General features: G+C 34.5%; 1 protein-coding gene across 1 annotated transcript; it reads left to right on the forward strand.

Annotated features, from left to right (window-relative positions):
- The first annotated feature begins 3,315 nt into the window (after positions 1-3,315).
- Positions 3,316-9,254, forward strand: LOC147626327 (ent-kaurene synthase CPS/KS, chloroplastic-like). The gene is made up of 12 exons (XM_086816791.1): positions 3,316-3,410; positions 3,687-3,700; positions 4,235-4,441; positions 5,366-5,486; positions 5,616-5,728; positions 6,045-6,271; positions 7,368-7,480; positions 7,582-7,680; positions 7,806-8,024; positions 8,131-8,269; positions 8,353-8,598; positions 8,798-9,254. Exons 1-12 carry the CDS (start codon positions 3,316-3,318, stop codon positions 9,128-9,130), a joined length of 1,926 nt encoding a protein of 641 aa, XP_086672917.1. The 3' UTR covers positions 9,131-9,254.
- Positions 9,255-15,348: the final 6,094 nt, after the last annotated feature.

Here is a 15,348-nt window from a genome sequence, read left to right on the forward strand (position 1 = left end):
CGTCAATTTTGATTTTATGCATAGAAAGATGCATAAAGAAATCTATTTTTAGTTCAGAAGAGTTATTTTCATCAATTTTGATTTTATGCATGAGAAGATGCATAAAAGATTGAATTTTAATTCAAAAGTGTCATTCTCATTTAAAATGAATTTATGCATAGGAAGATGCATAAAAGATTGATTTTTATTTCGAAAGTGTTATTCTCCTTAAAATGGAATTTATGCATAAATAGATGCGTAAAGAAATCTTATATCAAAAATAAGAATTCTCTTGTATTCTATAAATAGATATGAGGATGTGAAATGAATCAGATAGATGAAAATGAACGAAGAATGGATGTAGATGTGGATGTGGATATATGAATGTAGATGTGAATGTGGATGTGGATGTGGATATGGATGTGGATGTATGAATGTGGATGTGGAAATGGATGTATGGATGTAGATATGGATGTGGATGTGGATGTAAGAATTTGGATGTCGATGTGGATGTATGAATGTAGATGTGGATATGGATGTATGGATGTAGATGTGGATGTGGATGTATGAATGTGGATGTGAAAATGGATGTATGGATGTGGATGTGGATGTGGATGTATGAATGTGGATGTGAAAATGGATGTATGGATGCAGATGTGGATGTGGATGTATGGATGTAGATGTGAATGTGGATGTATGGATGTAGATGTGGATGTGGATGTATGGATGTAGATATGGATGTGGATGTATGAATGTAGATGTGGATGTGGATGTGAAAATGGATGTATGGATGTAGATGTGAATGTGGATGTATGGATGTAGATGTGGATGTGGATGAATGAATGTAGATATGGATGTGGATGTATGAATGTAGATGTGGATGTGGATGTGGATGTGGATGTATGAATGTGGATGTGGATGTGAAAATGAATGTATGGATGTGGATGTGGATGAGGATGTGGATGTGGATGTATAGATGTAGATGTGAATGTGGATGTGGATGTGGATGTATGAATGTGGATGTGGATGTGGATGTATGAATGTGGCTGTGGAAATGGATGTATGGATGTAGATATGGATGTGGATGTATGGATGTGGATGTGGATTTTGATGTATGGATGTAGATGTGGATGTGGATGTATGAATGTGGATGTGGAAATGGATGTATGGATTTGGATGTGGATGTGGATGTGGATGTATGAATGTGGATGTGGATGTGGATGTATGGATGTGGATATGGATGTCGATGTATGAATACGGATGTGGATGTGGATGTATGGATGTGGATGTGTATGTGGAATAATGAATGCGATTGTGTGTGTGAAAGGATGTGACGTCAATATGAGTGAATGGATGAGATGTGATGACATGCAAATCAGGACGTGAATGAATGAAATGGGATGTGAATGAATGTTATGTGATGTGAATGAATCTGATGTGATGAGATGGAAAATGATGGAATCATTATACCCAAAATATCTCATTTTTTTAGTCATACTCATAGTTTTTTACTAATAAACCTTGTATATAGTCAACTCTTCATCTTATGTGAGCATTTACTCATTTTTTGGGTATTTTTCTTTTATTCTTCCATTTATCTTCTCCACACATTTGGATGAATCTGATTGGCCCCTCAAAACCTTAATTTAAAATTTCTCAAAAATCTGGACCCCTAGGATAAGGCCTCTTGAACAGATTATACTTGATTTCTAATGCACCTTCTGGAAATCTTTTTGAACTTCTGTTTCAGGGGAACTTATATTAATAAGATGAGAAATTTTTCTATCCAAAAATATTCAAAATCAGAATAACCTCTCTCTAGAATATTTTCTCTCTATAGGTCAAAACAGGTAGAAACAAGATCTTTGATATTTCTGAAGAGGGATTTGACTATAGGGGAAGATACTGGACATCCTGAGAGGCTGGAGAGGAATCTTACACCCGGAGCCTATGCATCTTCATCCACAAACTTCACCAAAGGAGACAACCACATGCTCAAAGGCCTTGTCATTGACAGCCACTCCACAAGAGACTCTAACCTCATCATAATCAACAATGACCATGAGTCTCAGACCTGCAGCCTCAGCACCAGTCAAAGTCAAGGAGGGCCCCAAACCTTCCACATCAACCTTAAAGAAAGCTCCACCAAGACTCCCACAATCATGATATCTTTGATAGCCACTCCACAAGAGACTCTAACCTCATCATAATCAACAATGACCATGAGTCTCAAGCCTGTAGCCTCAACACCAGCCAAAGTCAAGGACGACCCCAAACCTTCCACATCAACCTTAAAGGAAACTCCACCAAGACTCCCACAGTCATGATATCTTAATAGTATTAAAATGTGGGTGGAAAAGCAGCTACTTATAGCTCAAGGCTACTATGAAGGTGCCAATCTAATTTGGGTACCTCGACAGTCAAAACCTCTTCCTCAACATAGCACGCAAAAGCCAAGGAAGAAGAAGAGTACTCCACAACACAGTCCACAAAAGCCTATGCGAGTTCCTCAAAGAACTCCACCAATGCAACAAGTGTGGGTACCAAAAACATTTCTGTAAGCACAAGGATACTACCAAAGAAATACCAAAGCTTGGGTCCCCAAGTGCATCACAAAGTCCCCTAAGCTTCCACAAAGAAGAAAGCCTCAACACCAAGCACATCAGCCACCAAATTACAGTGTTCGTCAAAGATGGGTGCCTGTGCATGTACTTCAACAACAAGGATACTATGATGGTAATTCCATCATATGGTTGCCAAAATTGACCAATGTCAAGAAAACCTCACCAATGACTTCAACCCCAACAACTTCACCTATAGTTCAACAAGAATGGAGGCCCAAGAAACAGCAAGAAAATCACTCAACCACTCTCGTGCATTTAGCACCAACACAAGAGCTTGTCTGTTCAAGCAAACAATCAGCAATCTTCCCTACTGCCTCGACATCATTTCAGCAACAAATTCAAGAATCAATACGAAGACTTAGGAGCACATCAATAACAAAATAACAATTCTCTTTTCACCCCTCTGGAAGTGAGAAATGAGCACACAAGAAGCTGTTCTTGCAAATCATGACCTAGATGACCCATAAAATCTAAATTAAAAAAAAAAACCTCGAGGTCAAAACCTACAATTTAACGGAATTCCATCTCATGGAATTACAATTCATGGAATTCCGTCTCACGGCCTAAGAACCTGCACTTCCACAGTTTAAGCCCCATCACATGGATTAAGCCATATCACGCAATAGCCAATATATATTTATTAAGCTTATTGCTTACTATTCTTTTGGCTAAATTAATGTAGCAGCTACTCCATGAGTACGTATCCATACTCATGCACTGCAGAACATTTTCACCAAAGTCTCACCATACAACTTCTAGGTACATCTCTGGATGGGAGGGCCATGATGGGCGAAAGCCTAGTCAATGGTACAACCCATCACGTGGAATTTTTGTTCAAATTACAAACCTCTCTAAATAATGCCTCTAAACGACGCCACCATCTTCACGAGTCAATGATCTTCAATCCTTAGTGAAGATACCTATATCAGCCTCGCAAGTCGATGTAATTCTTTCAGCCCTCACCAACAAGTTGCAACACACAGAGCAGTTCAATAAGAGTCTAAATGACTCAATTCTTGTACTTCATGTAAATCTGCTTCATAAGAGCACTTAAATATGCATAAAAACATAAAAATCACATAGGCAGAAGAAGATGGGATCAAGTCCTACTCAACAACATTTGACAAGAATCCTGCCACACAAAGGGACATCATCACAAGCTAATTACTTTAAATGATGAATGTCACTTCAATGAATCAAATGAGGAATTGAGAATCACCATCTCATTCTGATGATTAAGTATACGTTCCTCCAGATCCTTCTTTCTCTTCTCTCCCATTATTAACATCTCTTAGTGTCCCCACTGACAAAAATCACATGTAACCTTGCCGATGATTGCCAAAAACAAATTGAGCCCAAAAAAAGGGGCTCACATAAATATAAAAATGCAATCATTCGTCGTAAAAAATCCCACCCCCCACCCCGTTAGGAATTCCCAGTACACCACTAACCTATTCATTTATTAACTAGATTTTCTTATTCCTTCCGGAGGAACAAAGACCATTGAACTTCACTCAACATCAATGCCATCGACAAATCTTGTTCATTCTCCCCACACAAAGGTCTTTAACGCGATCACGAGGACGTGATCGCCATCAGAAACGGGGGAATGTTAATCCAATTCTAGGATTAACGTATTCCAATGGGGCTACTCCATAGTCGCCCAGCCACCCTTCTATACTCTTTAGATGGACTTCAAAACTTGGTGGATTGGAAAAGGCTTTTGAAGTTCCAAACAAAAAATGGATCTTTTCTATTATCACCATTCTCTACTGTGTGTGCTCTCAAGTACATGGGTGATTATTTGAATTTGGTATTGGAAAAATTTGATAATGCAGGTAAAAAAACATACGTATATATAATGTATATACATATACATACATAGGTGTATATATATATATATATTGTGTGTGTGTGTGTGTGTGTGTGTGTGTGTGTGTGTGTTCATGCGCACATGCATGTTTGATATGTGTAGTACCCCCCCTCCCCCCCCCACACACACACACACGCACATACATGCATGCATGTGCACATTCTAACCTATATTCATTTATGTATATAATACATATAAATTAGACACATACATATTATATATAGGTACACATACCTATATTGATTTATGCATATAATATATATATATATATGTATGTATGTATGTGTGTGTGTGTGTGTATGTATATATGTGTATATAATATAGATACAAACAGATATATTAAATGTATAAAACATTATAGCAGATGCACATATATACATACACATACACACATATAGTTACTTACACAAATAGTACATGCATGTATGCACTCGCATGTACCTACACATATAGTATGCTTGCATGCTCACACGTAACCTATGCTAGTGGTAGGCATTAATTACATTGATTTTGTTCACAGAGTGTAACTTAGTTTCCTAACTGATTTTACAAGATTGACCTTTGCCATGATCTTATAACTAATGTAGCAAATTAGATCTATTCAGCTTGCTATAAATGTATTTCTTACTAGATTATTATTGACACCTGAAATCAACTAATTTCTATTGATTTTGTGTTTTTTGTAATGTGTAATTTTGAGAAAATGTACTAATATATGAGATAAAGCAAGGAGCTAGTACAATTTAAATAAAGCAGCAGAGATTGTCCAAAATATAAGCCAAGAAGATTATTCTATACTATATTCAAGATGTGGATTGCATGATTATATTATTAGTTAGTAATAAAATTTCACTGTCGATTAATAATTATAACAATAATATATATGCAGTACCAAATGTGTATCCGGTGGACTTGTTTGAGCACATGTGGATGGTAGACCGGTTGGAGAGGCTTGGCATATCAAGATACTTCAAGAGCGAGATTAAGAAGTGCTTGGACTATGTGTATAAGTGAGTAAGATATGCTCTAGCAAAGAGATTCCAACTCAAGTCCCACTCAAAACTAATTCTAAAAAAGATTTAAACATGAAAAAATGGTGTTTCGTAATTATTTTTCTAGTTTTCATCATGAAATAATAGGTACTGGACAGACAATGGGATGGCATGGGCTAGCGACTCAAATGTCTATGATGTAGATGACACCGCAATGGGATTTCACTTGCTCTGCTTGCATGGCTATGATGTCTCTCCAGGTACTATTAAAGTATTATTATCATCATCAGACAGACTTAATAATATTATCGAAGCAAATTATCATTTATCACAATTATAGAGTTAATCTTGACTAGATCACCAATACTAGGATAGATTTATTTCTAAGAGTTATTCAACACAACATATAATTTGTAACATCTTGTTGACCAATTTATGAAGCCAAATCATTGTATCCAGCTCAACAACTACTAGAATGCTTCAAGTCCTTCACCCCCCCCAACACCCACACACATAATATAGCAAAACATGTGAGAACATAACATCTTTTATGTAATTTCTGCATGTCTCATGTAGAGGTCTTCTGCCATTTCAAGAAAGGTGATGAGTTCTTTTGCTTCGAGGGGAAAACAAGCCAAGCCCTAACTGGGATGTACAACCTCTATCGAGCCTCCCACACTATGCTACCTAGAGAATCTATTCTACATGAAATCAATACCTTCACCAAATCCTTCCTTCTCAATAAACAAAAGAAGAATGAGATCCAAGATAAATGGATCATTTCTAAGGGCCTCAAAGGCGAGGTACACAAGAACTCTTACTTAAACAACTCTTTATCTATTTAAATGGTGTTTATCAAGCGGAATGGGTGTTTCAAAGGCATCATTGAAGTCCTAACCACATGCGTTATATTCTTGAAGTGTCACCCAAATATTTATTCATAGTTGTTGGGCTACATGAAGTAGGATCAATGCAAAGTTTTTTTTATAGGCCCCTATTGATTCCTCCTTAATCATGCCTTTATTTTGAAGACTATGTTCCTTTTAACCCTTATTTTCATAGGTAAAACCTTCAGCCAACATGGGTAAGCCCTCCAACAGACATATTGCCTTTATTTTGAAGACTATATTATTATTTTAACCTTATTTTCAAGGGTAAACCCCCGTGTGGGTACTGAACCCTTAAACCTAGGTTGGCTACCAACACTTCCACATGTCCTATACCATCAACCACTCCTATGAGTTAACCTTATCACTTCCTTACTCTAAATCCTTTAACCCACATGGGATGATAACACTTTCAAAAGTCCTTACCATCAACTCATGTTATCACTTTTTCATAATATGTAACCTCATCATCCCTATTGCATTCTTATCCTTCACCCCTCATTGTTTCTTTAAAACTCTCCCCAATGTAAGATTTTAGACACATATATTCATTTAAGTCTCAAATTTCATCCACTCTATCCACCTCTTAAGATCCTTTAGTGTATAAAATAAATAAGAGTCCACATTTTTAGAGACACTTTAACATCTTGAAGAATTTTGTAAATTATATGCATGTTTTGTTTCCTTCCACATCTTAGATATCTATTGGATATGTTTGTCTTACATGGCAATCCTTAAGTGCACAGAGTCACATATGATGTTGCAAATATCTAATTCTACCCCTCAGGATGCGACAAGGTTATAGTTACATGAAAATTTCAAAATATCTTTTAAAGATTTGAGTATCCACCTCGTTGAGGTACTGTGTAATGGATAAGAATCTCTTGAGTAAAAATTATAATAACTCATGGGCATAACTCATGGGCATATTATGCCTTAAAACACAAGAAAGGTTATTGTTTTTTATTCCAATTGAGAAACCCCAAAATTCTATATGTGGATTTGATGGTAGGTAGAATATGCCTTAAATCATCCATGGTATCAAAGTCTTCCACGCATTGAAGCACGACACTATATTGATCAGTATGGAGTGGATGACATATGGATTGGAAAATCACTATACAAGTAAGATCATTGTTGGAAAATGATTTGTTGGATTTATTAAATAGAACACTTAAAATTACAATGCATTCAACTGATTTTTGAAAGTTATGTGACATGCACAGGATGCTTTATGTTAATAATGAAACCTTCTTAAATCTAGCTAAAGCAAACTATAACTTGTGCCAATCGTTTCATCAAAAGGAGCTTACAAAAGTCTTGAGGTGACTGCTTTTTGTAAATAAAATCCTATCCTTTTATACATTATTCTCATCAGCCTTGCATGCATAATGAGTGCATACTCGAAAAGGAATATGACTCTAGCACACTCTTATATGTGATTTTGTAGGTGGAACAAGGAATGCCAATTTGATCAGCTTAAGTTCTCACGACAAAAGACCGTAGATTGTTTTTTCTCTGTAGCATCCACACTTTTTGATGAACCAAATTATTCACTTGCAAGAGTTGTGTGGACAATGTGTTGTGTTCTTACAATAGTTATTGATGACTTCTTCAATGTGAAAGGCTCTTTAATAGAGCTTACCATATTTTTAGATGCAGTAAAAAGGTATATTTTTGTCTTAAAACAATATACAACTAGTACATGAAATATATATCCTTGATGAACAACTCTTTTCTATAGATGGAATCATAAAACTTTGTTTTGCTTACAGTTGGGATCCTAAACTAGCCAAAAACTTCTCCCAAGAAATGAAGATATTATTCATGGGTCTATACAACACAGTGAACAATGTCAGCCAAGAGGCTTTTGTAGCTCAAGGATGCGATATTACATCTCACTTAAGGCACTCTGTAAGTCAAATTTTAATTCTTTAACTTTCTTTAAAAAATTTCCTTTACATATACTTATGTTATCATTGTATGCAATGTTATAGTGGGTAAGATGGCTCACCTCTTTACTGGTTGAAGCAAAATGGAAGTTTTCTAATCGCTCTCCATCACTTGAAGAATACATGGAAAATGCAACAACATCAATAGGAATAGAGCTAGTAGTGGAGCCCACTATATTATTCATGGGTGAAATGCTATCAGAAGAGGATGTCATGCATGAGGATTATTTTTTCATTATGGATTTACTAAACAAAGTGGGACGGCTTAGTAATGACATTCAAGGTTTGAAGGTAAGTAATCTTAATAATAGAAATTATAAAATTATAAAGTTCACATAAATAACCATTGAAACATCTAAAAAAATCATAAGAGTTTATATGCTTTATCATAGAAATGTTACATGGGATTTGCATTTTTAAGAAATATATACTTGAGAGATACACTGCATGTGACAAGTGTTGATTCATAACCATTCTTGTCTTTATGCAGAGAGAAAATAGTCAAGGAAAGTGGTCCAATGTGACCGTTTATTTAAAAGAAAATCACAAGGCCATAGAGGAGGATTCAATAAATTATTTGAAGTCCTCAAAACAACATGCCATGTTATTATTAGTCAAAGAGTACTTAAGAGATACAAATATTCCAAGACAATGCAAACAAGTCCACCTGAATATGGCTAAGGTATTGAACTTTTTTAATGCCAAAACAGATGGATTATCATCAATCACTGAGATGGCTCAATATGGCAAAACAGATGGATTATCATCAATCATTGAGATGGCTGAATATGTCAAAACTACACTTTACACAACAATATCTTGATATATAGGCACATATAGCTCTTTGTAAAATTATATCTATCGTACCTTCTAAACTTGTAACTAGTCCATTGAGGTCTAGTTATAAATGAGCTCCACAAAGGGAAGAGAATATTGTTTGAACTCTCCATCATCAATTTTTTAAAATAGTTTTACCACAGTATAATAGAGTACCATGAGGAAGCATCTAGATGTTTTAGATACACTTTCTTTATACTCAAAAATAGTGCACAAGAGTAATCTTATCTCGTTTTTTTATTTTTCAAAATGTAATTATAAAGACGTTTATGGTATAATGTATATTAGAAAATCTTGAAAAAATAACTTTAAGAGAATATGTGAGAACTATAATTATAAAGACGTTTAAGGTATAATGTATATGAGAAACTCTTCAAAAATTATAAAGATGTATATGAGAAACTTTTAAGGTTTTGTATTTTGTGATTATAAAGCTATTAAAGGTATAATATACATGAGGAACTCTTCAAAATTCACTTTAAGAGAACATTTGAAAAGTAAGAGAAATTTTCACTATAAGAGAATATATGAGAAAACTATACGAAATTCTCACTACAAGAAAATGTGTGAATACTATGTTTTTTTGCGTGTCTCATTGGAGATAGGAAAAGTTTTGGGATGAATCATGGGTACTTAAATAAATCTTGAAGATGATTTTTAAATAAACATATAAAGTGATACAAATGTAAGCCGATTTAGCCAAAACTTTGGGATGAATCATGGATTCTTATATAACTCTTCAAGGTAGTTTATTAAGTAAACATATAAAAGTAATTTTTATGTAACCATCAAAATTTATGGGGGATAACAACGCTTTTTTTCATTTTAAAAAACATCAAGAAGGGGAAATAAATTATTGCATGTAACTAAACTCACAAAAAAAGTTAAATTTTGTTGAATTTTGGTGTTTGACTAAAAAAGAGAAACTATAACAACTATGTAAATATTTTGGTGTTTTACTATAAAAGAGAAACTACAAAAACTATATGCATATTTGTTAATTGATTGTGGTGGTGTTATATTTATTAAGAAGATTGTTGTCCTCATATTAAAATCTATGTACATATTTTGGTGTTTTTCTATAAAAGAGAAACTTTAAAACCTATGCACACATTTGTTAATTGATTGTTGTGGTGTCATATTAATTAAGAAGATTAAATGGATAGCTAAATTATGCCAACAATTGAATTTATAAAGAAGTACACAAACTTAAAATTGTACACAAACTACTTTTTGCAAGTAGACAAACTTGAAAGTGTTAGATCTCTTAAAGTGTTTATCTTTATTTTTGGAACCTTTACTCTCTCTCTCTCTCTCTCTCTCTCTCTCATGGAGTTGTTATTCAACACGGGTGTGTGGGTAAATAAACAAAATGGGCTAACCTTTCTATCACACAATGTGTGGTAGATTGGTTAGCTCATGGAGTTGTTATTCAACACGTCTTGTGTTCGAATCTCACTCCTGTCGGATAGATCATATTTGGTCTCTTGGGATTGTTCCTACGACGTTAAAAGAGCTTCTTCTTCTTCTTCTTCTTCTTCTTCTTCTCTCTCTCTCTCTCTCTCTCTCTCTCTCTCTCTCTCTCTTCACACACACACACACACACAATTTGATATACCTTGCTAAGTTTCTCTCTTATTTACAACTTTTAGGTAGTATGGTTGGCACTAGAAGGGGTTGGGACCATACATACTAGAATTGTTTGATGGGATTATGTGCAACATAATGCATATGTCAGTATATTTGTCTGAAAATAAAAGGACACTAGAAAGTTGTATGCAGTGGTATTGACACTAGAAAGTTGTATGCAGTGGTATTGACACTAGAAAGTTTTATGCAGTGGTATGGACACTAGAAATTTGTATGCAGTAGAAAGTTTTTGATGGGACTACATGCAACATAATGCACGTTAGTATATCTGTCTGAAAATAAAAGGACACTAGAAAGTTGTTTGCAGTGGTATGGACATTATTAATATAGTAGAGCAATTGACGTCACACTAAAGATCACATCGGAGCACCACAATTGTGCTTTAGTGCTATGTTATCATGCCTTTGTAGGTAAAATTGTGGCCACTCATGATATACATAGCTTAATTGAAACTTTATCTACAATTAAGCATTTGCGATATGCATAGCTTAATTGAAATTTTATCTTTAGTCATTCGTGATCAATTTTCCACGTCTTTCTAATTTGTGATCAATTTACCATGTCTTTCCAAACATATTTAATCAAAGATATTTAAACAATTTTCCACATCTTTCTAAATGTGTTTAATTGAGCCTGTGCACCCACAATCATTGTATATCTTTGAAAAGATATTGGTATAATCAGTAATGTTCTTGGCCAATTAAAACTTGTGCTCTCTGGATCATTGGATGCATGATTGATCTTGACGATTGTAAAACAATGAATACTAGGATTGTGGTATAACATACCATGATTGTCATAAAAAAATACCTCAATCGTATTACGATCATGGTATTTAAATTTCTCAACCATTGATGATCAATGCACATCCAATGATCTAGAAGTTTTCCAAATGAAAAATTTTAAAAACATTTTCCAAATTATATATACCAAGATCGTGGGGTGATGGTTTAATCGAATTATATGAATACCACGATCACAAATTTTCTAAAGCATTATTGTGGTATTTTAAACCATGATTGTGTTCTTTATAAAGCATTATCATGGTTTTTGAAGCATGATCATGGTATTTTGAACCAAAATCATGGTGTTTGTAAATCACTATCATGGTTTTTGAAGCACAATGGCGGTGTCTCATTTTGTGACACATCACCGTATGCAAACTAATCCTATATTCATAGTTTAACACCATATTAGATAAAATGGAAAAAATCCCATTCCCAGATTGGCCCTTTTTTGAGTTTTTTTTACGGTTTTTCTTCTTTCCCAATAAGAAATTAAAAATAAGGCCACTCAATCTGTAGAATCGTGTATTAAGAAATGTTCAAATCAACAATGTTTCTATAGAACTTGTCTCTTAGACTAGTAAGGGGAGCATTACAAACAAGATTTGGTTTAAAACAAACACTTGAAAAATCAAAGGTGAGATAAGTATATTAATAATAGGATGTTAAAAATGTCCCAACTAGGGCCACTCTAGATCTACGATGCATGCCAGCTTATTGAATGACCCTAGGTCCATTCTACCATGCACACTCTTTCTTAATGATACATAAAGGATATGGAATGGCCCTAGGGCCACTCTACCATGCACATTGTTTTTCTTGTAAAGTGCAAGGGGTTGGAGAATGGCAATAGGGCCATTCTACCATGGGCACTATGCTCTAGTGAAGCACAAGGTGTGTCCAAGTGCCATGGGGTCTGATGGTCCTGAATCTAACCATATCTTAATCGTACAACTTAATCTAAGAAAACATTAAACTCACTTAATCCTACTATTTCTGCATAGCAATGCAATCAAATCAACCTTCTCAAATAACAAACAAGCATGCATGCCATATCCAAGGTTCTTATCACATAAGCAAAGAAGCATGTAATCTCAAACAAACATTCGCTTGATATAAATCTCTATCAATTACATCATAGTATCTCAATGAATCACAATGTATGTGTCTATCTTAAGATTCTATCATCATCACCATGCTCGACAACATGGTTAGTCATAAAGACAGAAATCCAGCCAATCTAGGGCTTTCTCCGCCGATGCCCATCCACCCAACCTCCGCAGCACTGGACATCACGGCTATCCAGGGTATGCCTCTTTTTGAATCTCGTCCTCTCTGGGTACTACCACATGGCTCCCAGAGGGCATAAATATCGTTCTCTATCCGGCATTCCCTGTCTAAGGACGGCCGACCCGAATCTCAAAATCTCATGTCAAGTCTCATCATACACATGCATATCAATTAGTCATACGCGTCCATATCAATCATTCATCTCAAAACAAAGCAATCATAACTCATATATATCATCTCACACTCATCTCTAGTCCATAATCTTTCAAGGCATGCATATTCAAATCAATCACAATCAATTTCAAGTATAAAACATGCTTTTAATTTAAACAATCTTTAACTTCTCTTTATCTTTTAAGTCACATGGGAATCCTTGTTTTTAACATAATCAATTATCATGTTCTAAACGAGCGAGGTCATCTCTAGTCACTCTATAACTAAGTCTTAACTATGCTTATGCTAAGTCCATCCGGTCTATATAGATAAGATAGTCGATCTTGATAGCAATTTCTAAGGCAAAGCCTAATAACTAGTCTCTTTTGGAGAGTAATATCTTCCACTCTATTTGGAATTAGAGAAAAGTCAAAACTACAGAGTTTTAGGACTTTTAATGCACTATAAAGTACGTCTCAGTGATGGTTCTCTAAAAATGAGTTCTAAGGTCTCTTTGAGAGCATTCGAAACAGCCAAAGTTGTGTTTTCAGATAAAATTGGCAAAAACAGCTAAGTGCCCCACTTTGCACTCGAATAACTTAAAATAAAAGGGATTTGGCTTTCTATAGTCTCATACACTCTTGTAGAGTTTCTTGTCCTCTAAAACTTTTATCTTCATGTAAATCTCTTATTCTAAAAATATGGAAAGATTAATGCTTTGCAAAACAACCCCTAATGAAGGTTATACCTAAAATCTAGTCACAAACTGGTCAAATATTCTATCTTCTAATTCTATAACTCCAAAAGTGTTTATTCTATGAGTCGAACTAAGGCAATCAACAATAGTTCTTCGCAGGAAATCCCCCCTCTCTCCTCTTCTTGAGGTGTTTTCCCATCGTTGCCATGGTTAAGCATGCCGTACATCAACTCAGATTCTCCCATATATATGCTTATCGATTTATTTATTTAATCTCAAAAGAATTTAAAGCAAAGTAATAGAAGGAGTGTTTGTGTACTTCCCCAATATATTTGTTGATGTCTTGATTAATTGGGAATCCATGTCTACTCTCCAAAAGTTATGGAAGAGCTATTTGTAGATTTGGCAAGCCTCTCAGAACTGCTGTTAGGGCTGCAATCTGCAAACAGGTATAACTTCGCGCACAGTTATCAGATATTAGTCGTGTGGATACTTAAAATTACCAAAACGCATGCAATCTACAACCTTACGCGGGTGAAATCGCCAAAATCAGCTGCATGTGAAATTCGACTCCAAACATAGGTCACGTTTTACTTTTTTTTAATCAAATTTTGATTTGCATGTCCATCTACACACTTAAAGGCTTCTTTTGAGTATACTAACTAATAACACTGTTGTGGACAAAATAGGTAATATTTCTTGAAAACGAGAAACATTTGGCATCTTTCAAAGATTTCATCAAAAAAGTTCAGCTTTTTACCTCTTTTTAAAAAGTGGTCTACGCATGCGTACAACAGTGCCAAAAAATGATAATATCTTGGGCACTTTACATGTTTCTTACAAAAATTGACATGAAAAAAAGACTTCATTTTGCTTACTTTTTGAGATTATAATTAAAAATCTAACAAATAAGTTTTCAAAAAACATGCCAAAATAGAGACAATGTTTATTATTTCCATCTTTAATCCATTAAAAAAATGATACAATTGTAAAAGAAACCATTTTCTAAACATATAGCTTATGGCATAAGTATGGTTTCTCATAATCATTGCTACACCATCACTAGTCGATGTGCCTTTCCCTGAGAAGGTAGATGAGGCATCCTCTTCTTCACTATCCACAAATACAATTTTTTTCTTCTATGTGTACACTTGAAGCTTAGACTCCTTGGGTCATCTGCCATGTTAGCATGATTGAGGATGTGCTACAGAGTGCAACTATAAAAAACTATTTGTATAATTATATTACAAATGTGTTATCTTGATCCAATTAGTTTCTTAATTATAAAACCCTATTTTAGCTCTCCATGAGAGTAGTATTAATATCCATTTTGAAGCTCTTGAGTATCATAATTTCTTAATTGATAATATATACTTTTTTAAAAAGAGTTCATTACGTACATATGAATTTTAAAAAGAGTTCGTTACGTACATATGAATTTTAAAGTATCATGAATAAGCTATTTAAAAGCTGTCTGATTTTGAAAAATAATTCCTTACTCATTTTTAAAGAAGATGTGTGCTTGATGTGACAAAAAAGGGTTAAATGGTAATTTTAGTTATTAAATGAGTTTAAAAAGTATGAAAAATGTCTCTCTAAGAAACAAAAGTTTATACTTTCCAAAATACT

The sequence above is a fragment of the Cibotium barometz genome, chromosome 22 (genome assembly GCF_041138505.1).
Source record: "Cibotium barometz isolate CiBa-2024 chromosome 22, ASM4113850v1, whole genome shotgun sequence".
NCBI classification, from domain to species: Eukaryota; Viridiplantae; Streptophyta; class Polypodiopsida; order Cyatheales; family Cibotiaceae; genus Cibotium; species Cibotium barometz.

Excerpts from the sequence above, each read along its gene's own strand:
- LOC147626327 (XM_086816791.1), top strand. The coding sequence starts at position 3,316 with ATGCACTGCAGAACATTTTCACCAAAGTCTCACCATACAACTTCTAGG. Across the intron at positions 8,025-8,130 it reads TTTTTAGATGCAGTAAAAAG|TTGGGATCCTAAACTAGCCA; the intron begins GTATATTTTTGT and ends TTTTGCTTACAG. Across the intron at positions 8,270-8,352 it reads CATCTCACTTAAGGCACTCT|TGGGTAAGATGGCTCACCTC; the intron begins GTAAGTCAAATT and ends GCAATGTTATAG.